Consider the following 25,617-nt stretch of genomic DNA (forward strand, 5'->3'; position numbering starts at 1 on the left):
CTGTGTCTAAAAGACAAGCCTGAAATATTGGAGACGGTCTTCAGTGAGAAGAGTCAAGTTAGCAATCCATTTCAACCTCTTCCTGCAGCTTCCACTATCACAAATGCCAGTCTTCAGCTAATTTGTTTCACTTTATGTGATGCCAATAGGAATCACAGGATAGGGAGGCTTTAATTTTTGGCTGGGGTCATACCTAGCCCAAAGCAATGTAATTGCAGTCTTTCAGGGTTAATCATCTCATCTTCAGATATCATTGCAGGATTTCCTTTTGATGTTGATCTAGGACACTAACCTTGAGCTGCTGCATAAATTGCCTTCAATCTGACGTAAGGTCAAATGTAGAGAGGTTATAGTGTTCGTACCAATCGCAGCAACTCCTCAGATAGTGAAATAGTCTTTACCTGCATGCAGCAGATCTAAACAACATTGTGCTGATAAGTGGTAACTGTCATTAATGCCACATGTGCCAGATGATAATCTTTTCTTAAAAAGAAAATCAAATTCCCTCTCTGTAATATGCTATAACATCGCTATCACTGAATCTTCCATCGTCGGAGATCACCACTGAGGAAAATTTGATTGGACCAGCCAAGTCAATAATGTGCTGACAAGAACAAACCAGAGGCTGGTAATTCTGTAGCATGCTACTTATCTGCTAACTCTCCAAAAGTTGGCCCAAATACAAAGCTAAAATGAGTCGTGGAACTGAAAACTGTCTGGAGCAGTGCAGCAACTGTCAACATTATGAAGCTCAAAACCACCTGAGATAAAACAACACACTTAATTGGCCCACCATCCGTTAGCTTAACCATTTACTCTTCCATCACTGACGCATTGTAGCTCGTGTATGCTGTACACAAGATATTATGTAGCAACTTGCCAAGAATTCTTTGACAACAGCTATCAAACTTGTGAACAGTATTGTCTTGGGGAAGAAGGGCAGTAGCCATTTTGGAACACTGCCACCCATAAACTTCTCTTCAAGGCACATGCCATCGCTTTGACTGGTGTTACTCCTCTTTTATCATAACAGAAAAGATAGGAATCTGGCGTTGAGCATCATCGGATCAACAGTGATTTTATTAAATGGTGGATCAGACTTGAGAGACTGAATGAATGGCCAAATTCATTTCTGTTCTTGTCTTTGGTATTCCACCTGATCCTGCTCTTGTCTCTGCTTCCTTAAGTGCAAGGCACAGACTTAAAAGTATATGATATCAACCTGTATTTTAGGAATCCACTGGCAGATTGGACTGAACCAAATAAAACTTGATTGTTCTGTTCTCATTTGCCAGAACTGCTCTCTGTTTTACTTGCTATGCAGAGATAGCCCCCATCTTCTTTTCTGTCTGAACCATGCTGAAGAATCATATCAAACTGTTAATTCTTTCCTCTCCATAGGTCCTACCAGACTTATTGTGTTTCTCAAGCACTTTGTTTTTATTTCAGACTTCCAACATCTACTGTAATTTACTCCTTAATTTTAAAATTCTCTTTCTTGTTTCCAAGTTCCTCCTTGATCTTGCCCCTCCCTACCTCTAATCTCCCATAGGCCTACTTTTTGATGTATCCACACATTGTTAATTATTACCTTTTTGAGTAGCCCCAATTTTATTGTTCTTATTTGTTTATTGGATGTGGATGTTCCATGAAGGAATTCGGGAGTTGGCTGCACTTTTTGGATCTGGAGTCAGTTTAAAAAGTTGAGACCTGGTAAGTGTCGCAAATTTCCTTTCTCAAAAGCAATTCGTGAACCAGATTGACATAAAGCTATTAACAGTAGTTTCATGGTCATTGTATTTGAGGTTAGCTTTGCATTGCAGGTTTTAAATTTCAAATAGTGCTTTGGTGGATTAGTACCCAAACCCCTACAGCCAATGCATTTCTAGGCCAGTGACATTGTGCTACAGTGGTAATCAGTGACCATGTTTTCACTTGCTTCAACCCTAAGCTCTAGGGTTCTCTTTCTACAGGTTTGTTCCTTTAAGACTTTCTTTATAGCTACCACTTTGGCTATATTTATGGCCATCTGCTTTATTATTAGCTAATGTGGCTCACTGTCTTGGTTCTATAATGTTCGTCTGGAGCTTTGTGTTTAAAAAATGCTATAAAACTAAACTTGTTTCTTTAAATTCTATATAGAATGTCCACAACTAATAACATATCACGAGTAATAAGGAATCTAGTTTGTCATTTTGTCTGCTAGTTTATGAAGTGATAGCTAATGTTACTGCTCCATCGGCCTGAAAAAGTATATCCGAGCACTATTAGTCCATCGCATGGACAGCGAAGTTACCAATGAGTGAGGTTGTGATAATCACAAAATAAAATAGCTCCATTGTCAGAACTGTGTGGGGATGTTGTAATTGAATTTTTTTTGTTGCTGGATTATAATAGCTGCTAGTCAGATGCAACACATTGGATTCCAAGATTTTGTTTTACTTCAACAACGATGTTTGTTACATAGATGCATCTTCTGTTATAGTTGTACTGGTTTTGTAGGGCAACTGTTCAGTTCAGAACTTTGACAAATTAGACTAATATATTTATTTTTAGAGTCAGAGTAATTGTTGGGAAGTTTTGTACAAGGATTGAGCAGTGCAGTTTTCACACCTTTGCAGAAATAAATACTGTTGAAAAGTTTATTTCTTTAAAATTGCAACTCCCTTTATCCAAGAAGTTTCAATAGTCAGACCAAGATTTGAGAGAGATCCGATGTCTGCAACCAGAAATGTTTGAGGTTCTTCACAAGCAAGACTTTTCAGTTGAGTTTAAAAGTTTGTTCATGTTTTAGGTTTTTCAATACTTGATTTATTTATCCCATTATGTCCATATAGAAATCAATTATTGCAGTTGGCATGTCCAGTTACTGTGATTTTATATCCAGATGGAATATACAATCACGAGTATCGTACTGAGGAACAAGAATGTTATATTCAAACCTGCTGTACACCATGATTATATAGAAAAAAGAGGGTGAATATACTTGTCCATCAAGCTGTACACAAGTCTTCATTGTACGCATTTGACCCAACAACACCCAGCTGGTTTGAATTTAATGTTCTTCTTCAGTACAACACTCATGATTGTACCTGGCCTTCTTTAGTACAGTCATAGCGATTTACAGCACGGAAACAGACCCTTTGATCCAACTTGTCCATGTCGACCAGCTATCCCAACCTAATCTAGTTCCGTTTGCCAGCACTTGGCCTATATCCCTCTAAAACACTTCCTATTCATATACCCATCCAGTTGCCTTTTAAATGTTGCAATTGTAGCAGCCTCCACCACTTCCTCCGGCAGCTCATTCCAGACCAGCACTGCCCTCTGCATGAATGAGTTCCCTGATAGGTCTCTTTTGTATCTTTCCCCTCTCACCCTAAACCTATGCCCTCTAGCTCTGGACTCCCCATTCCAGGGAAGAGCCTTTGTCTTTTTATCCTATCCATGCTGCTCATGGATTTTATAAACCTCTATAAGGTCACCCCTCAGCCTCCGACGCTCCAGGGAAAACAGCCCCAGCCTATTCAGCCTCTTCATATAGCTCAAATCCTCCAACCCTGGCAACATCTTCTCTGAACCCTTTCAAGTTTCACAATATCCTTCCGATAGGAAGGAGACCCGGATTGCATGCAATATTCCAAAAGTGGCCCAAATCCTGTACAGCTGCAACATGACCTCCCAACTCAATACCATGTACTCAATCCTCTGACCAATAAAGGAAAGCATACCAAACACCACCTTCACTATCCTATCTACCAGTGAATCCACTTTGAAGGAGCTATGAACCTGCACCAAGGTCTCTCTCTTCAGCAACACTCCTTAGGATCTTACCATTAAGTGTACAAGTCCTGCTTTTATTTGCTTTCCCAAAACGCAGCACCTCTCTTAGATTTATCTAAATTAAACTCCATCTGTCACTCCTCAGCCTATTGGCCCATCTGATGAAAATCCCATTGTATTTTAAGGCAACCTTCTTCGCTGTCCACTACACCTCCAATTTTGGTGTCACCTGCAAACTTTCTAACTATGCCTCTTGTGTTCGCATAAAAAATCATTTTTGTAAATGATGAAACTTAGTGGACCCAGCAACAATCCTTGTGGCACTCCACTGGCCTCCAGTCTGAAAAGCAACCATCCACCATCACCCTCTGTCTTCTACCTTTTTTGAGCCAGTTCTGTATCCAAATGGCTAGTTCTTCCTGTATTCCATGAGATCTAACCTTGCTAACCAGTCTTCTATGGGGAACCTTGTCGAACGCCTTACTGAATTCCAGGTAGATCCTGTTGCAGCACAACTATGCACAGGTGTAATGTGTGCAAGAATAAAATGAAGGATGTGCACTGCTATCTCCATCCCTTAAAATCAAGCCATAAAAAGTGTTCATAACATTAATTTGCTTTTTGATTCTGTGATTAGAAGTTGGAGGTCACTTAGTATATGAGAAATTAAACAAATTATTCTCAATCACAGATGTAGAAATGTTGGTATATTTTGCCACGTGTAAAATTTACTGAATACCCAGTCCACCCATGCCTTCATGCCTTAACCTATCAAAACTATTAACACAATCCGAATTAGTCCAGTGTTTCAGTATGAACTCTGTTTTATATGCCTTGGCATTCTGTGTATAGAAATAAAAAGAAACTAGGCCAAATGAGAACATGAGCCCATGAAAAGTTATTTCATGGTGAAAGGTCAAAAACGTTTTGTTGCGAGACATTATATATTGGATTAACATGGATTATAGGCTGAAATGAACTAATGCATTAATTTGAGAAGGACCAAGAACAATATCTATGAACAATGAATTTCAGATTTGATATAATTTGGTTAACTAATGCTATTGCATTTTTTTTTAGTATTTTAGTAATCCATTTATAAATGTAAGAATGTACTTCCAAACTGCTTTGCAGTGCAACTTAAGTTACATGATCTGAGGCATCATCAAGGACAAAACTGCACAAAAGTAGCATGGTAACTTTCTATGTTGTTAGAATTTTTTGTGTGAAGGCTATCACACTTCCTATTCAAATACAGTTCAACACGATGTTTACTGGCGTAGACTACTTGGTGTTGGTTTTCCAATTTTAGAATTTGTTCACAAAAGAAGGAAGTGTTTTTGTATAGCTATTTGTATACCCCCAAGCTTGAGGAATTTAGCAGAATTCAATTGAGGGCAAAGGAGTAGATGGGTAAGAAAGGATTAATTGTGAGGGGATAAAGCCGATTGCTGAAGGTTTGACATTGTGCATTTTGCCATATGTTGCTTGAAGGTGTCACATTCCTGTAGCCTTGAGTTTTGTTCAGCTCTGTTTTTATGTTTTCGTGAAATTTGGACTTGATGGTCAGAACTTCTATGTGGCCTGATATGGCCAGCTTGCAGTGTAATGACTTTTTAAACTGATATGAAAGGTTGCAGAAACTTGTTTTGTGCTGGATATAATTTGCACTTGAAAGTCTTCTGTTTCTGTGGTAATTTGGCTGATTTAGGTGCATAGAGCTGTGTAGTCCAGATAACCACAGCAGAAACTCCAAAGATGTTGAATTTATACGCAAACCAATAAATGAAATTGAACTAATGAGCTGATATGGAGAAAAGTATTGGTACAGGCATGTTGCCTGACTGCTGTTTTGCTGTTGCAACATGCTGACTTAATCTGAAGTCCTTGAACTTCTCATATTTTCAAAAAAACATTGTCAAATTTACTGTTCTGTAAGTTTCGCAACCCGATGAACTATTAAAATAACTTTCTCTGCTTTTGGTGGTTTTCGGCTCACTTAATCACACCAACAATTCCAACTTGACGTTAATGCTAATTTCTATAGTTGTTGCCTAGATGTGATCATGCTCAACTAGTTGCTCTTGAAGGCACTAATGTGCTCTTACTGCTTTGTTGAAACCGTTCAGAGACATGCCACTGCCTCACTTTAAATGTTTGCCACTGTTTGCGTCAGTGCTTCTTAAATATCCGAACTATAAAGTGATCCTTTCACAGTTATGCATTAGAGATTTTTATATGGCAGTTTATATGCAGTGAGTGGAAATTTTTGGACTTAGCACAAATCATAAAAACATGTAATGTTGACAACCCTGCCTTCTCCAAATGCGAACTACTGTATTTTGTTTTTCCCCAAGAATCTTGTTCCTCTGGAGTCAGAACAATTCTGCGATGCTGATTTTTGTTGTCATTTCAGTTTAAAAATGTAGATTTTGATGTTGTAATATATCTCTCAATTAGTCATAATAACTGAGCTGCTTATTCCTGTTTCTCTCTGACCCGAATGTTGTGCCGCTGCCAGATTCCTAGGTATTCTGCTAAAATGTCAGGCTACACATGATGGCTTCCACCAAAGATTCTCCATTTCCATCATTTTGGTTTTTGGCACCATCACCTTTCTGTCCTCATCAAGCCTTGCTGCAACAATGTTTTGCATGTTTAAATACAATGTGATCAGACTTAGCTGTTTGTCTCCTGTGATCTGGCATTGTCCTGTCACGGTCCACATAAATAATGGCCACCTGGTCAAGAGATTGAGCAGTGTCTTTGCAATTGTATCCCTGCTAGTAGTTATCGTTTTGAAGGATGTGAATTGGCAAATGGAGCTGTCTGCACTTACAACGGCTTGGTTAAGCATCAACTAGATTTGCCGTGCATTTTTTGGTCTTGTGATTATGATGGTTATTACAATGCAGGCTTTGTCCTGTTCTTGTTTTCAGTGGCGAAGACTCAAAAATACAATTTACAAGGATGATATTTAAATTTTAAATCTGTACAGCCTAAATCCGTACAAGAAAGAGCTAAATAAAAAAACTGTTTCTGTGCTGAATAACTCATCCTGAATAACACGCAAAATGGTATAACTGTTCCTTAACTGCTTCTGTTGCGTTTGTCTTTATCAAGTCTAGCTTTAATTTTATATTGTGACAATATGAAAATCATTAGAAATGGATGAATTTTAAATTTTCTAATTTATGCCATTTGTTTGTAGATCGAGAATATTTAATTATATTACTAATCTGAACCTAAACCACACTGAAGTCAACTATTCTTTTTCTAAGTGATCAGTGCATTTTTGGTAACTGTTCTAAGTGAAAGTGGCCTGAAGGACGAAGACGTTTTGCACTACTGCTGAGTTGTTTGGAATAAAACTAACATCTAATTGGAGTTTATACAAAGTGTGACAGTTGAGCATAGAAATATGGAGAGTTTACGGCAGTGAAGGAATCATTTGACCCATGGTATTGGTGCTGGGCATGTTTTATGGAAGCTTTTACAGTGCTACTTTTCTTGTAAATTTGTTGGAAGCACAGCAATATTGAAGTCCTTGTATCACCTATCTGAGAATACTAATTCTGAATTATTTTTCTCTTCAACAGAAGAAATAAAAGCTGAAATAGACAAACAAAGGTAGGACAAACTGTTTCTATTACTTCTGAAATATTTTAACTTTGTTATGACCCAGATTTTGCAGCAGTATGTAGCAGTCTTCTCTCTGAAAAATACACAAAACATTTGTGAAATAACTCCTTCAAAGGCCAGTATCCCGTCACCAAATTACCTTTTTATTTAGACATGTGTATTATACGACACTGATACAGCCAACTTTAAGTCGGCTCCTACACTGACCAGAAGCCCTGACATTCGTGTTTATATTTTTTTAAAACAAAAAAAATCAAAAAAGTCTACCTGAAACAAGGGGGAGAGAAAAAAGAAAACACTTGCTGCCCGCCCACCACCCACCACCCACCACCCACCACCACCCCTAGGTAGGTAACCCAACAGCAGTTAATAACACACTGACTCTGTGGTCCAGACAGCACAGAGGTCAGTGTCCTCCCTAACACAAAATGGAGAGTGCTTCACCACTGATCCAGCTCTAAGAATGCACAGAATGTCTGATACTTCTGTTCTTTTTTTTTCTTTCCCCACACTACCATCAAAAAGCAGTAGTGCTTATTTTTTACACTCCTGTTTATATCAGCCAGCTCGGACTCTGTGGGGCTGTTAATCTGATTTGATTGATTGATTCATTCATTCATTCATTCATTCAATCAGGGAACTTGGATTTCATGAGGTCCATGTATTTCATGAGGTCCTTGGATTTCATGTAGTGATTGTTCCAATCACGACAATTACCTTTTTGTATAATTTCATTAGGGACAGACAGAATATTTGAAATACATACTAAAATATGTTACATTTTGTCCAGTTAAAGATGCAATAATGTCTGTGGTAAGGTATATTTAAATTTCAGCAGGTCTATGTAAATAAGAAGAACATGATGAATCCTTTGCATGTGTTGTAAGAAAGTTTGGGTTTTGTTTGTTTCTAATAATGTTAGTTCCCAGTTAATTGATTTCCAAGCTATTGTTTTACTATTTTGCAGAGTTGTTGGAAAACTGATCTGATTGCAAATATTCTTTGAAAATGTCGATGTTATTCAACCATTTCTTTCAATTGCTCCCCTTTCTGTAGGGCTGGTGATAAAAATGTCTCATCAATGCCAAAGGCAAACTTCATTGAAGCTGATAAATACTTTCTTCCATTTGAGTTGGCCTGCCAATCAAAGTCCCCTCGAATCATCAGTACATCTTTAGACTGCTTGCAGGTGTGTAAAATTGCATATCGAAGCATACTGCTTAGTGTTGCAAAAAAATACTGACCGGCTGATCTATTCTTGGTCGACCTGAGCATCTTTATTCCTTCCCTTTCTTCTGGCCATTATTTATTTGAACTTATCGATATTCTTTCACAAAAAAGGCACCAAATTGTATGCTACTTTATAATGTTAGATGTGCAATTAGTACACTATTGTCTGGCAATGATTAGTTAAATCAGCCTCCTGTAGATGATATTGGATTAGTTCAGTTTTGTTTGTCTTCCCTTTGTAAGACCTGAAATTGCATTTGGGATTCAATCTATTATGTGAACAGTCTGAATACATTTCAATAGTTTAATGTTAATCTGTCAAAAATGTTATTTAAATTGAATTCAGCAGTGGGCTAATATCGGGAAGACTATTTTTAAAAAAAGTGTATCTTTTCAACCCTGAATACAATCATTGAATAAGTTTATTCTATCAAAGTTGTCTGTGATCTTTAGAAAAGTATTTGAAGCATATAGAAAGTGGAAAATATTTCTCAAACGTATATCTGTTTCAGTTGCGTAGACATTATGTACAGCTGTTGTGGGGAAATGAATGCTATTTCAATGTGCAAGTGTTAAGTATTTTTACTGAAGAATTGTAAAAAGTTGGTTTTAGTAGTCTGAAATACAAATCCATAAGTAGTCTTAATGGCAATGAGTTTTTAATGTTTAATAATAGTTCTCTCAAATTTCAAATAAATTAATCAATTTTATACTGGAAGAAAGTTTTGACTAATTCAATATGTTGAGATAATTTATTTTGAAATGGAGTACTTCCATGAAAAATGTAATCAGCTGTAAATGTTGACTGTATTTGTGAAATCCAAGTTAACTAATGTCTTTGAGAAACTGAATACTATGGATGTTTCAATGTTATGTTTTCTAATACAGTATTGACTCATAGCATCATCTTGTTACGTTGAGAAGCTATTTGCATCAAATGCTTTGTGTAAGAAAGCTGTATTTTCAACAATTTGGTCCACAAATCTAATCCCACCAAGTCTGCCTTGCTCTCCTTCAAGACCTTTTATTCGACCTCGTAGGTCAGATCAAACCTGTGTTCACGCAGAATACCTCAATTTTTTTTTTTACTTAATACTAATTTAATTTATTACTTCTGCATGAAGTGTTTTGAGATGTCATTCACTGTTATTACATCTCCCTGATTGTCTCTGTCTCTGTTGCTCTGTCTTGTGTTGTCATGCTGTCTTTTAACTTTTTTAAAGCACTAACTTAGTCACTGTATGATGTGAAAGATACCTGGAACACAATAGGTGGTCTCGCCAGAGCTGAAGTTCAAGTTATTGCAGATCTGCAAGAGAGGGAGCAGAACTTGAAAATGACTGACAGAGGCTGATCCACAGATCAGGAACTAGGTGGCAATAACATAAGTGGAACAGCACATGAAAATAACATCAGTCATCTAGCCATATAATATTTGTTTGGAAACAGTTTGCAGTTACATTTGAAATCAGCAAATATGACCTCGTATGTCTAATTTGACATGGGCGGGGGCGGGGGCGGGGGCGGGGGGGGGGGTGGTTTGGGTGTGACTGTTGTACAGTTACTGAAGCGACTCTGGGAGTAACTTGGAACACACTGCCTGAAAGGATCCTATGTTTAGAAGTATTTTGTCTACTTGGAAGACCATCGCCTGCAGTGCTTGGGATCGTCTGCACAAAAGTGGGATTAGGCTTGGAAGCCTGTTCTTCTGATTTGGAAATTATGCTCTTCATTTACTATGAATTCAGTTATATGCTCATACTGAATCTTCATGGAATTACATAGTTTTATTAGTAGCTTTCCTTTCTGTTACCTGGACTGTGCCCTTTCCTCCTCCCTGTATTTTAGAGTATCCCTAACAGTTTACGCAGCACTTGGTGATTGGTAACTCATGTCACAAGTTTTTTTTTTCTTGTTTTAGGATCCAGTTCCTAGTCTGTAAATGTAATTTTCTTTGGTATATGCATCACTGACAACACTGATTAAAAGTTTCTTTAGTTTATTAAACTGGGATTCAAACAAAGATGCATCAATATTTCTGCTGAAAATAATGGGGGAAAGTTGAAGTTCAAGTACTTAGAGATCTGTAAGAGAGGAAACAGAATCCAAAAATGACCGAGGCTAATCATTCAATCAGGAGCTCTGTGATAGTAACATACATGGATCTGCACTTGAAAATGGCATTGGATTTGGATGCAATTTTATTTCCCACTGTGTTGACACATGATGAAACATGATTTACCAACTATGTTCACTAAAATGTGAACTTCTGTCTTTCATAGAAACTGATAGCATATGGGCATATCACAGGTAATGCCCCAGAAAGTTCAACTGGAAAGAGACTGATCGATAGAATTATTGAAACCATTTGTGGATGTTTTCAAGGAACTCAGACAGATGAAGGTGTTCAGCTTCAGATAATTAAGGTGTGTCTGATATTTCAACCGATTAACTCCTCATTGGCTGACACAGTGCAATTCTCCGTTAACAATGTTGTTAATACCTAGTAATTTCAAAAAATGTCGAGCTGAAATGTTCTTAACAAGGGCCACAGACCTCATGGTGTTTTTAAAATGCTGTTTGTAAGTGAATGGGAAGGGTTAAATTGGGACAGAGAACCTTCAACTCTTTTGATTAGTGATGCAATAAATCTGAGCATTACTCTAGTTTTGCATCATTAGATGCCTGAGTATATTCTGGAAATGTGAAGTTTCAAGTTACTGTTTGTGATAAGGACCAGTATATTTCCAATTAACAGTTCGAAATAGAGAACAGATATTTAATTATTCAGCCATGATGCAATGTTTTATATTGACTGTCCATGGAAAACAGGGGTGAATGTGTGCATCAGTCGGAAAATGACAAGTCTTCAAATAAAGTGAAACTAAACTGAGAGCGTTAGATATAGTGCACTTTCTATAAAACAGACTTTTTTTCATTGCTTGTTTATCTGTTGCAATTGTTTTAGGCACTACTTACTGCTGTGACTTCAACTCATATTGAAATCCATGAAGGAACAATCTTACAGACCGTCCGGACCTGCTATAATATCTACCTAGCTAGTAAAAACCTAATTAATCAGACTACAGCAAAAGCTACTCTGACACAGATGCTTAATGTTATATTTACAAAGATGGAAAACCAAGTGGTATGTATTTAAGTTAAACATCATAAGTTTAGGGTCTGATGTTTTGTTTAAACTTAGCCATTCTGTTGCTGAAGGCAGCATACAATAGATATAGAGCAGAATATTCTGAAGATTTTATACTAATAAAACATTGCAGAATCTGCTTCAAGTTCAGCATGACCTGTTTCCAGCAAGCTGAATCAATCCTGCAAGCATCATTCTCGAAAGGATCAGGCTTAAAAATGGTTTACTCTTTTTTTTTTTTCCCCCAGTGTTTCCCCAATTCACTTTCAAGTTGAATAATCCTCTGGAGATGAGAATGGGTGTTGTATTTGCCTCAATTTTATTGAATTGCTAACGCAAAAACAGTCTTTGGCTTCGTAAGATAGAAAGGCAATTGGCCTATTCCAGTTGTCTCTGATATTAGCTTGTCAGAGGGAAGCTATAGCAACAATTAGAAACACAGCAGCAATGCATGCTTTTCATTGCACCAACTGGAGAGACGGTGTTAATTAAAGAGAAGAAAACAAATTGTCTAATGAAATTCACCACTTGGGATGCAATGCAACATCTTGCAAACATTCAGGGTATTGATTTCCGAAGTGCTGAAAGCTGCTCTTTTGTCATATCAAACACTTCTGAAGTTTTATTTTTCTCTTTAATACAAATTGGCTTTTATGTATTATAAAGTTCTTTATTAGGATCAACCCTTATTAATTTTTAAGGAGTACCATTGCAGCAGTAATTTTCTAGTTTTTGCACGACCTGTTCTGTTGGCTTTATTTCTAGTTGTTTATTAGTCAACCAGCAGTTAGTGATGTGCTTGAACTGCAGCCTCCTGTGGAATATTTTCACTTGTTAATATAACTTGTCTTAGAACTCTAACTATGCATGGGAGTCATATGATATTATTAGTAATATGGAAGTGTGAAATTTGATGTTGGCTCTGATATAATTGCAAGTATGTTCAAATCCACTTTAAAGTGCTTTGAAGGATCAATTAGCCCTGGACAATTCATTTAAACTTGGAGTTGAACAAGTGTGTGTTCATAAACCGTGCTCAGTCTCAAAGTGTTAATGGCTATTGAAAGTACTTATCAAGTTTGGCTATTGGACTATGAATTCATGTAATACAGCTATTGTGCTACTTACAGTACCAAACTTGCAGTTTCTTTGTCTAAGCAAGACTTGTAACCCGCAATCAGTTTCAAATGTATAATTTTGTTAAAAATGTTTATCAAGACGATTTAAAGTTGCAAAATTCCAATATCATGAACCAAGTAATGATTGTGTGAAGTCAAACCAAAACTTTTAACATGAACTTTTGTTTTTGACCTCCATAACTTTGGATAAAAGTCACAACAACTTGAAATAGCTGCAGGCTTGAAAGCAGTGTTGGAAATTTTTTTGTATCTTGGGCTTCTAAGTAAAATTCTGCATTATCATAACAGCAGTATGCCGACAGTTGGGATTATAGGGGCACTTTCAGGATGGCCACCTGTAATTAGTGGTACTGGGATCATAATTCATTACAATATAGTAATGACGGAGGAGGGAAGTGAATGTGCTATGGCTAAATTGGGTGGATGGCACACAAATAGATGGAAAGGCAGGTGGTGAGGATAACAGTCTCAGAGGGACAAAGTGGGCAGAAATTTGGCAGATGGAATGTAATATGGGGAAATGTTAGTTTATGCAGAATATAGAGCATCTGCATATCATTTAATTGGAGAAAGCTTTTGGAGACCTTGTGCAAGCTAGCATCCAAATTCAATAGGTAATAGAGAAGGCAAATGGAATGGGAGAGATTTTTCATCAGTAAGGGAATCGAGGGTTATGAGAGAAAAGTGGAGTTGAGAATGATCAAATCAGCCATGATCTAATTCAATGGCGGAGTAGACTCGATGGTCTGAATGGCCTGCTTGTGTTGCTATGTCTTTTGACATGTTAATGATTTTCTGCATCCGCTTGTGTGTAGAACTGACTTCTAATAGAAAATACAGGTATTGCTGATAATCATGCTTTTTGGTATATACTCAAACTGTATATTAATTGAAAATCTAATAGTTTTGGACCTTCTGAACAAAACTGTTCATCATGTTACAGCAAGTTACTGAAACAATACTATTCAAAACCAGAACCAACTGTTGATATAATTCCTCCATCATGGCCTCCACTCCCAGTGGCATATTAATTATGGCTCCAAAGACAACAATTACGATAATTGTTTCACACTGGAAATTGACTGTCTCCTTCGCAGGTACATGAAGCTAAAGATCAAGAGAAAGGCAGGCAACACCAGCATCAACATCTCCAGCAGTCTCCTGAACTTCACAGTTTAGTTGGGTCGCCAGAACATTCTAGCAGACTGGTTACAGCAGAGATGGAAGAAGATCAGATAAATACCGTGCAGCAAAAATCTCAAGTTGGAATTGCGGAAATGGAAAATGGGACAATATCAGACCAGATGGAAGAAGACCATGGGGAATGTGATCAGTATTCACATACTGCAGGTGTTCATCTTTATTTGAGAATTAACTGAAAAATATTATTTATAATCCTGTCATGGCATGTAAGATCTGCAAAACAGTAACCTTCCAGTTCAGAATATCATGTATGAATCTATTCAACTAAACGCAGCTTAAATTTGTAATGTATAATTTAACATGTGGTCTTAAATACACTCACGTGAAAGGAGCAATCATGTAAGCAAGCAGTGAAGTTGCTTTTCAGAGGAGGAATTGCCATTTAAATGTCGCAGTGTTAGTTCAAGTCGAAGCAAGCCCTAACGTAGCATTGTGCTCTGGGAGTAATAGAACTACAGCTGATTATAGTCTCCACTGCAGTCCTCAGCTTTGTCTTAAATGTGTAACTCCTTATTCTGTGATTACGCCCTCTGGTCCGAGACACTCCCACATGGGCAAACAACTTTTTGCATTTACCTTGTCAAGTTGCCACTATTCGCCTAGTGCAGTGATCTTTGCATGGCAAGGTTCTCTGTTCCTGATGAAGTTTTAGTTTGATTTATAAACTTTTAAAAGGTTGTTAGTTCTGGTAGCTCGGTTGACTGTCTGTGGATTCGTTTGTTTTTTTCAGCTTCAAAGCAATTTTATTTGCAGTCGGTTCTGCGATAACACATTTCTTCAGCGTGAATTGGATTTCACACAAGTGAAGAATTTAGACTGTTATTTGCAGAAAGTGAACTTTCCTTACCTGTGTTGGCTATAATTCAATTCTGGCCCCATTAGTTTAAATAGTGTGGCTATGCACAATTTTATTATAACGTACAATCGCACAAGAATTGGGCTATTGTGTTATATCAGAACCAACTGTATAAATGTCACCATTTTGGGGCTGGTGAGCTCTATACCATTGCTGATTTCAGCAGACTGGTCAGGTTTAAACAAGTATTATTCTGTTATAATCATTTGAGAGCTTTGGTATTGGCACAGCATTTAAAAAGCATTATGTATTGTCCTATGGGCTGGTAGACCACAGGTTCATCTTTGATATCCTGGCAGCCAGTTTTTATCATAATCTTGTAGAAGGACCATTTTATAAAAGGAATGAAAGTTAATAGCAGACCTACCTCGTCATCCCAGAGCAGCATTAACAGTAATTTAGAAATAATGCAGTTGTATATCCAAAATTCTATACAGCAGAAGTTTAAAAAAAATTGCATATTGGTACCAAATCAATTGTTAATTCTGAGAATGTTTCTAACTGCTGATTAGAGTTCTACTATTTCAAATGTGTGGGCAATTGCTGAAGTCCGATCATAATTTGTTTTCAAATAATAATAGTTTAGTGTATTTCAATTTTTTTTAATCTGCTTTCTATCATTTCAAAGCTGAGAGTTACTATTTCAGATTCTAACCACTGTGCTTTAAATCAAGGGAATGTGGATGCAAATTCAGAGGAAGAAGTGAAAGCAGAAGATATTGTGGGACAAATATTGGAGGAAATGGTGGCCATTGTGACTGGAGGTAGCTCATGAGATCTTGATGATATTGTTTGCATTCGGTTTTAGTTAAAATAGTTATTGAATGGCAGTGTACTATGGCGTCATCTAAGACTGTTTCATTACACACTGCACCTGTTTCTATTTCAACGATCTTTCATTTGAAGGTGCAATGGCTAGGTTGGATGTATGAGTTGTTGCCAGACCACTTGAAGGAGTTTTAAAGTAACAAGTTTGATTTGGCATGTGCAGATCTCATTAATCTTAATATGTATCTTTTGTCAATAGCTTGGCCTTAACCCTCTAAAACCAATTGTTTTTGAGTGAAAAATCTATACTTTAGTCATTTTAATCAAACTGTTCCAATGCTTTGACACATCTCTCGGGCAGGTGAGATTTGATCCAAGAACCTCTGGCTCAGGTAGAGAAGCTGTCACTGCATCACCTTCAATGTACATTTTATCTTTTTGTCTAATTAGGTTTCTTAATGTAACATTAATTATGTCTGCAGTCAGTTATTCCAAAGACACCTGCACAGATTGGACATATTCAACTTCGCCTTATTCTGGTGTATTGTAATTTTCTATGGTGGTGCAGTACTAGAAACAGCAATACTGTGCTGTGGATTGATAGGCTTCATTTTACTTTCCATATCCTGATGGCTGCAGTCATTTCTGAAAATGTTTTTGAAAGCAATAATTTGTACACAAAAGTTTACTTTTAAATAAGCATCTAGTTCTTAAAACAGTCTAGCAAATTTGTACAAGTAGGTGAAACTTCTTTAAAGTAGATTCAAACATAATTGTATTAACGATCTTAAGCTTTTGAAGAAAAGTCTAAAAGCTTATGTTTTGACATACATTGCAACATAAATTCTCATTTGAAATGATTACACTTTATAAGATACTGAAGTGCATTTATTCAATTTTCTCTTAACTAAAATAAACTGTATGTAGAAGTAAGTTTTTTTTTTGGTTTTTTTTTTGCTTAAGAGGCAGAAGCAAAAGACAGTGAAAATAGAGCTGTGGAAGCAGCTTTAGAAAATCAAGCTGCTACTCAATGCACTAAAAACCTTCAAACCAATGGTATCCCTGAAGGATCACTATCACTGCCCGATGGTACCACACTAATTGATCGGCAGTCTGCACCCTATAATGATCAGGTAAGGAACCTAATGATATTTTTGATATGATCCAGAATCTACTTTTTTTTTGGTGGTTGGGCGGGGGGGCGGGAGGAGGAGTTTTGGTATTGAGTTTTCAAAGCTTATTTTGGGCTCAGCTGGAGTTGCAGTTCCAACTGGTACAATTGTCAGAAACCATTTATTTGAGAGGTATTCCTGGATGCAGAAGCTTTATCCTTAAACTGAATTGTTATAAGTCGGAATCACCTGATGAAGGAGCGTTGCTCCGAAAGCTAGTGTGCTTCCAATTAAACCTGTTGGACTGTAACCTGGTATTGTGTGATTTTTAATTGTTGAGAGTTATTTGGGGAAATAAAGGTACAAGTGATTTTCTTTTTATAGTTCAGTACATTTTGTGCCTACCTGAGAGATTTCCAAACTTCTATTCTTACCTGGTCTGTTAGATCCTGCTCTATTTGTATTGAATAATTCTCAAAAGCCTTGTGAAAATTTCAAGAGTATAATGCATTGGCAGTAATTTGAGACCAGAAATAAAAACTTCCTTATTTGTATTTTCAACTTAGGGTTGGAAGCTCAAGCAAATTTGTTTTTCATGAAAAATGTTTTATGACATTCAGCAAAGCATTATAGGCAAATATCATCACATCCAGTTTAGAAAATCTATCCTAAATTTTAAGAAATCCCCGTCTGCCTCAGAGATCCTCATGATCTGGTCTGATTGCTGCTGTTCCTTATAGGCTTCACATACCCCACCATGCACTTTGTTCTTGCAGAAGTTACAGATTTCTTGGCCAGTTATGTTCACTGTGATGTTGTCCCCTATAAACTAACTGCATGATTGCAGTTGATAGCTCATCTTCTAACTTCCTTTAGTTAACTTTAGGTTCCAAAGGGTCCTGTCCCATCCTGTGTGACATTCCTTTTCTTCATTACTGATCTTTCCCATCCATGCTTCAAGTTATCAATATTTCTTTACACTGTTGACTGGTCTGTCTTTCTTAAACATGTTTCTACTCATATAATACCTACTTGTAATCTCATCGTTATGGAATGGCTGAGTTACTACATCTTGGTATTAATGCAAATCCTGTTTTATTTTTTTAAACATTGGTTTCTTCAGATGAAACAAGCAGCTATCATCCTTTTGACTTTCGCTTAAACATTTTGATTAGGAACATCTTTCGTAGTCCTCTCTGGTCTTTGTCTCATGTTTTGAGTGTGGGTGCTGTCCGTTGTAGCTGAGGCATTCCCAGCATTTTAAGTGAGAAGCCAAAAAAGAGAGAATCTAAAAATCAATTTATCTCTGGCTGTACGTCATCAACAGCAATCCTGTATCCCACTGCAGTCAGTATCATGTAGCACATCATCATTCCTTCAGGCTGGAGAATGACCCACTAGAGGAGCTGCACCATGCATACGATACAAAACCGCACTAACTGCATGTAAAACACCTTGAGCTGCTGGATATAAATAGAGCTAAGCAATCCAATGACTAATAGATTCAAATGAAGTTCTCTAACCAGGCAGTGTCCCATAAAAAATGTTGGATTATCAGGTGGCTAACTAAAGGAGCAGGCTTCATGCATGTATAATCTCCAATCTGGCAATATCTCTGTGCAAAAGTCAAGGTTGGTGTATCTATATAATCATTTTCAACCAGAATTGCTGAGTGAACACTCCTATTTGGCCTCATCCTGAGATCACACCACTATCAGCCTTGCCAGGGCCCAAGCAATTTGGTTCACCCCTGTGACATTTAAGTGGGTGAGAACATTGGCAAAGAAAAGCATACAAGGTGAATAAAATTTTGGGTGTATTGTACTGAAGATCTGTGAATTGTGACTATTCGTGCCACCAAATCAATTTCCACTCTAACTATGGTGTTATTATCAACATACTGATTTTATAAAGTTTTCTATATGTTCCCATAAAACTGTAAATTGCTGCATTCTAATCTAAAATGGTGGAAGAAATAGTCAATCATCCAGTCAGGTTGGTGACCTACTCTGGTAATCTGCTCAAGTAGAGCACTCCAGTATTGACCTTATAATAGCCACTATCTAGCTAAAGATGCAAGTGCTGACTGCCAGAATATAGATTAAGTAATTGTCATAGGCAGCATTTCACCGAGCATCGTTCCAAAGACTATGGACAAAACTGAGTCAATATGAAAATCTTTGAGGGACTGGAACCAAATCTAATGCATAGGAACATGGCATGAGCACCATCATCTGAGTCCTGGGGCATCTCTGCCAAACGTCTTCATTAAAATCACACCGCACCAGGTTATCGTCCCAACACGTTTATTTGAGGCGGCATGGTGGCTCCGTGGTTAGCACTGCTGCCTCACAGCGCCAGGGAGCCAGGTTTGATTCCTGCCTTGGGTGGCTGTCAGTGTGGAGTTTGCGCATTTTCCCCATGTCTGCGTGGGCTTGCTCCGGTTTCCTCTCACAATCCAAAGATGTGCAGTTCAGGTCAATTGACCGTGCTAAATTGTCCATAGTGCTAGCTGTTTAGTCAGGGGTAAATATAAGGTCGGGGAATGGGTCTTGGTGGGCTACACTTCGGAGAGTCAGTATGGACTTGTTGGGCCAAAGGGCCTGTTTCCATACTGTAGGTAATCTTAATCTTAATCTAATCTAACAAGCCTTCGGAGCGCTGCTAGCTACCTGAGGAAGGAGCAGAGCTCCGAAAGCTTGTACTTCCAAATAAACCTGTTGGACTATAACCTGGTGTCATTTGATTTTTAATTTTGTCCACCCTAGTCCAACACCCGCATCTCCACATCAAACTTCTCAATGGTAACCTAAACTGTCTTGAGGTCAAGAGCGTAGCTGTTTGAATATTTTACAGTGCTTAACTGTTCATGGCAGTTGTGATAATTGAGCAGATGATATTATCCTGTAGCTGTGTCTGTAGTGTGTACTGTGTACAGAATGCATTCCAGCAACTTACTAAGCTTACCTGGAAAGCACCTTGTAGACTCCAAGATGAGCACTCGTAATCAGAACACCATTGTTTGCAACTTCACTATGCATGTATAACACATATCGAAGTAAATATCTTTTATATCCCCTGCCTAATATTATTGCTGCAAAGATTGTGTATGTTCAAAGAAAAAAATATATTGGCAATTAAATGAGCAAAAAAAAACTTGACTGCCAACCTCCATCATTACCCTTGAAAAAAGCGACTTACATTTTTATGAAGCTTCTAATGTAATACAATATCACTATATTTTGTGTTCAAACCTGAAAAGAAATTGGAACGAGGATGAAGTCATTGTCTAAAAATCTATTTTAAAGAACCTCTTGTATCTAAGTATACAGTGAAACAATATTGGAGAATCTTGAGTGAATTAATGTTAACAAAAGTTCTGGTTGTATAGAAGTTGATTGTGGAGATCACTGAAATATAAACAATATGACCACAGCCCTGGGTTTTATGGATAGAGGTAACATTTTAGAAGAACAGGAAAAACAGCCATACTGATTGACTGCAGTTGGGTTTGAAACTTGGCTCAAGATCAACAAGTACATTAGAACTTAACATTTGGTTATGTCGTCTTTGAGGGAAATGGGCTCAGGCTTCTGCAATTTTGTGGAAGTGAAACAGAAGGCATTTGTGATAGCTTGATGTTCTATTAGAAGGTCAGACCCCTGCTCATGCGCAGTATAATATCAAGACAGTAAAGAAGTTGGTGTATGAAAACTAATGATGTGCTTCTAAATTTCATTTTCAAAGAATAGTGTATAAACATAGAACAGGAGAAATCAGGAATAAAAAGTTAGGTTGTATTCAAGATGATTTAACATAAGCCAATATCATTATAACAGCTCTGCTGGCCTTGCTGAGGTGTGTGTAAATGTAACTGAAGGGGAATTCCGCTGAAGCCATCCACGATCGAAAGACATTCGAGGAAAATCATCAGTCATCTATCTCATAAGAACACCATCACCTGCAACTTCCCCTCCAAGCCGCGCACATTCTTACTTCGAAATGTACTGCCATTACTTGACTGTGGCTGTCTCAAAAATCTTCCAACTCACTTCCTTACAGCAATATGAATGTACCTTCACCCCATGAGCTGCCGTAATTCAAAAGCAGCACTTTCTCAAGGGAAGTTAGGGATGGGCAATAAATGCTGGCTAGCCAGCAGTATGCATATCCTGTCAAAAAAAGGAAAGCTACAGAGGTAAAGAAAGTGTTAAGCAATAAATTGTCATTTAACATATATCCCCTTACTCAACTGTTACACTTCTCTTGTTGCAGATTTTAGCATTCCCCCTTTTTCAACCTTCTCTCTTGAACACATTTGCAGTTTCCTCTGACCTTCTGTAACTGTTGATCAGCTTCTGACACAAAAGAATAATGACAATTTGTCCTTTGAGAGACAGTGTTAGCAGGTTGTTCAACAATATTGGCAACTGTGGGCAAGGCCTTTTTTTGTTTGGAAGTCTTCATGTACATTTCAAGGAGGAATAATTGAATAATAACAAAAAAAGTTTAAGTCATGTAGATTTACAGTTTGCTCTGCCTTTGCAGTGGAAGTCTGTGTGTGCCTTAGCACATCTGGACAATGAGCGTGGCTCTGATCAGCAAATGATACATAGAATTACAGAGTGTATATATAAACACAGGAGCAGGCAATTAATCCTGACTAGTCTCTGTTTGTGGCTATGTTCCACTTTAGCCTTTGTTATCCTTCTTCATCTAATTCACTCAAGCTCTCTTCCCTTTTATATGCTTATCCAGGGTTTTCTTAAATGCATTTATGATGTAGCAGAGGCAAATAAGAGAAGTTCATAGAATCCCGACAGTGTGGAGACAGGACCCTTCAGCCCAACGAGTCCACACTGACCCTCCGAAGAGTAACCCACCCAGACCCATTGCTCCTACCCTATATTTACCCCAACTAATGCACCTAACCTACACATCCTGAACACTATGGGTAATTTAGCATGACCAATTCACTTAACTTGCACATCTTTGGATTGTGGGAGAAAACCAGAGCACCCAGAGGAAAAGCCATGCAGAGGAAAAGCCATGAGAGAATGTGCAAACTCCACACAGATAGTCGCCTGAGGCTGGAATTGAATACGGGACCCTGGTGCTGTGAGGCAGCAGTGCTAACCTGTAAGCCACCATGCCGCCCCACATGAATGCCGCTCCGCTAAGTCCTTTGACCATAGCAGAGTCCACATTCTCACCACTCTGCTGTATAATAATGTTTTTTTCTGAATTCCCCTTTCTTGATGATTCCTAAACTTTGCTGTTGTCTCAGGATGAAAATGATCATGCTGTATCTGCTCGACCAAAACTTTCCTGACTTTAAAGACCTCTATTATGTTACCAACTTCTCATGTTCAGAGAATAATACACCTATTCCTAAACAAAAATATTACTTTGCGTATTCTTTTTATCATTCTTGTAAAGATTCCTTATTGACTCTTCACTGTCTTTACATCCATTTCTGTAAACAGATATGTAGTACTTATTGTAGTTTAGCATCATGAATCCAAACGGTTTATTTTTGTTTCTTTTTAAATAATCATCTTCGCCTGCAGAGCTGCTTTTAGTGATTTTATGCATTTGTACTTTAAGAACCCTCTGCACCTTTATCTGTAGGTAGTTGATTGTTCAATGCCTATTTACTGCACTTCCAGATGAAAAGATTTTCATTTAATATGACAGTTCTCTTAAAGTTTTGATCTTAAATTTGATCAATTGAGAGTTCAGTCTTTCTTTTTGTTTTAACTAAAGATATGGCTATGGTTTATCCATTTCTGATAGTGATTCTGTTCTTCATAAAGTCAATGGTTCTCCCATCTGATGCCTGATGTTTCATTTTTTTTTGTTGTTGCATTTACAAAGGCAAATTGAAAGGCAAAATGTGACAGCTTGCAACAATACTACAGCATTGCACTCAGGGTTGATCATCTGTCAAAATACAATTCAAAGCAATCAGCACTTTGCTTTCTTTGTGCACTTCTAAGTAATGTAAAAGATGTACAGTAAAAATGTATCTACTAATCACCTCTTAAAACTTAGATGTGAGTTTTCATTGTGATATCTAGCTAGTTCATAATGTCATTGTTTATTTTAGGCCTATTTTTAATACCAAAACAGATAAAATTCTCCTTTTGTCCTGTAAAAAGTTGAGGTGCTTGCCTATTTAGAAAGTCATTAGTAGATAAGCTTGGAAATCAAACCAAATAGCTCCAATAAATGTTGCAGCGCCATCTTAATATCATGCTTGTTTTTGCACTAGGGGTCTGAAGCTGTGGTACCACTTCCAGTCAGTACTAAATTCTCGCATATATTGCAGAAAGATGCATTTTTGGTATTCCGGTCTCTCTGCAAGCTTTCCATGAAGCCTTTAAGTGATGGACCTCCAGATCCAAAGTAAGTGAATGCCAAGACATGAAAAAAAAATAGCATCTTTAATTGAGATGATGTTTCATTTGTTCAAAAAGCAGAAGTCACAACACTAACCTGGAAATTCAGAAAGTTGGTATGAAACTCATGATGCTTGCTATGATCAGTTTGCAAAACATAGAAAAATTTTTGGAGATGTGGAGCTCTGTCCTGAATTCTCATTCTTCACAGATTGCTGGTCTTTGTGCTATTCTGCTGTTAACCATGCCAAAACAGGAGGAATTGCAACCTTATCAGGACCTGCAAATCAATCTCTGTCTTGATGATAATTTATATAGTTTGCTCTCTTTTAATATTTGAATAATAGTTCTGGTATGATACTCCACATTGTTTGAAGCTTTGGTTGTTTATTCCATCAGATCACTCAATTGTTTTTTTTAAAAGTATAATTTAAAAACTGGCCTGACAGGACTTTTGTACCAGTCTTGCCATACACATTCCTATTCATGTCAAGTACAATAATTTAGAGGATGCAAAGCTGTATTCATTAAAATGCAAGTTAAATATTTTGTAAGATCGTTTTGGGAAGCAATTTACAATGAAGATAATTTGTGCTTACAATTGCCAAACCTAGCTGGGCTCCAAGTTCTCTTCGGCTTTTACTTAATTTTCTTTCTTAGTCAGTTTTTGCCTCCCTTTCCCTCTTTCAATCTGCTCTTTGATTATTTCTGTATGTAATTTGAATTTAATTCACCGTAGTTTGTTCTCTGACGCTTAGAATCAGGGAGTCATAGAGATGTACAGCATGGAAACAGACCCTTTGGTCCAACCTGTCCATGCCAACCAGATATCCCAACGCAATCTAGTCCCACCTGCCAGCACCCGGCCCATATCCCTCCAAACCCTTCCTATTCATATACCCATCCAAATGCTGTTTAACTGTTGCAATTGTACCAGCCTCCTCCATTTCCTCTGGCAGCTCATTCCATACACCTAACACCCACTGTGAAAAAGTTGCCCCTTAGGTCTCTTTCATATCTTTCCCCTCCCACCATAAACCTATGCCCTCTAGTTCTGGACTCCCCACCCCAGGGAAAAGACTTTACCTACTTACCCTATTCTTGCCCCTCATAATTTTGTAAACCTCTAAAAGATCATCCCTGAGCCTCCGACACTCCAGGGAATATAGCCCTGGCCTGTTCGGCCTTTCCCTATAGCTCAAATCCTCCAACTCTGGCAATATCCTTGTCAATCTTTTCTGGCCCCTTTAAATTTCACAACACTTTTCCAATCGGAAGGAAACCGGAACTGCATGCAATATTCCAACAGTGGCCTAACCAATGTCCTGTACAGCCGCAACATGACCTCCCAACTCCTGTACTCAATACTCTGACCAATAAAAGAAAGCATACGAAATGCTGCCTTCACTGTCCTATCTACCTGCGACTCCACTTTCAAGGAGCTATGAACCTGCACTCCAAGGTCTCTTTGTTCCGCAACACTCCCTCAAACCTTACCATTAAGTGTATAAGTCCTGCTAAGATTTGCTTTCCCAAAATGCAGCACCTCGCATTTACCTGAATTAAACTCCATCTGCTACTTCTCAGCGCATTGGCCCATCTAGTCAAGATCCTGTTGTAATCTGAGGTAACCCTCTTCGCTGTCCACTACACCTCCAATTTTGGTGTCATCTGCAAACTTAGTAACTGTACCTCTTATGCTCGCATCCAAATCCATTTATGTAAATGACAAAAAGTAGAGGACCCAGCACCGATCTTGTGGCACTCCACTGGTCACAGACCTCCAGTCTGAAAAACAACCCTCCACCACCACCCTCTGTCTTCTACCTTTTTGTGCCGATTCTGTATCCAATGGCTAGTTCTCCCTGTATTCCATGAGATCTAACCTTGCTAATCAGTCTCCCATGGGGAACCTTGTTGAATGCCTTACTGAAGTCCATATAGATCACATCTTCTGCTGTGCCCTCTTCAATCCTCTTTGTTACTTCTTCAAAAACCTGAATCAAGTTTGTGAGACATTATTTCCCACGCACAAAGCCATGTTGACTATCCCTAATCAGTCCTTGCCTTTCCAAATACATGTACCTCCTGTCCCTCAGAATTCCCTCCAACAACTTACCCATCACCGACGTCAGGCTCACTGGTCTATGGTTCCCTGGCTTGTTCTTACCACCCTTCTTAAATAGTGGCACCACGTTTGCCAACCTCCAGTCTTCCGGCACCTCACCTGTGACTATCGATGATACAAATATCTCAGCAGGAGGCCCAGCAATTACTTCTCTAGCTTCCCACAGAGTTTGTCATCTTTCACTTAATAGATTAAGGTAATTAA

General features: G+C 37.9%; 1 protein-coding gene across 1 annotated transcript in view; it reads left to right on the forward strand.

The window, feature by feature from the left end:
• Positions 1-25,617, forward strand: part of LOC140463026 (brefeldin A-inhibited guanine nucleotide-exchange protein 2-like) — a 96,745-nt gene that overhangs the window by 6,980 nt on the left and 64,148 nt on the right. The window contains 8 exon segments of the mRNA XM_072556631.1: positions 7,383-7,413; positions 8,482-8,614; positions 10,938-11,081; positions 11,624-11,803; positions 14,043-14,295; positions 15,679-15,768; positions 16,736-16,905; positions 23,159-23,292. Of these exon segments, the coding sequence (XP_072412732.1) occupies positions 7,383-7,413; positions 8,482-8,614; positions 10,938-11,081; positions 11,624-11,803; positions 14,043-14,295; positions 15,679-15,768; positions 16,736-16,905; positions 23,159-23,292 (1,135 nt within the window).

Source organism: Chiloscyllium punctatum, chromosome 37, assembly GCF_047496795.1.
Source record: "Chiloscyllium punctatum isolate Juve2018m chromosome 37, sChiPun1.3, whole genome shotgun sequence".
In the NCBI taxonomy this organism is placed as follows: domain Eukaryota; kingdom Metazoa; phylum Chordata; class Chondrichthyes; order Orectolobiformes; family Hemiscylliidae; genus Chiloscyllium; species Chiloscyllium punctatum.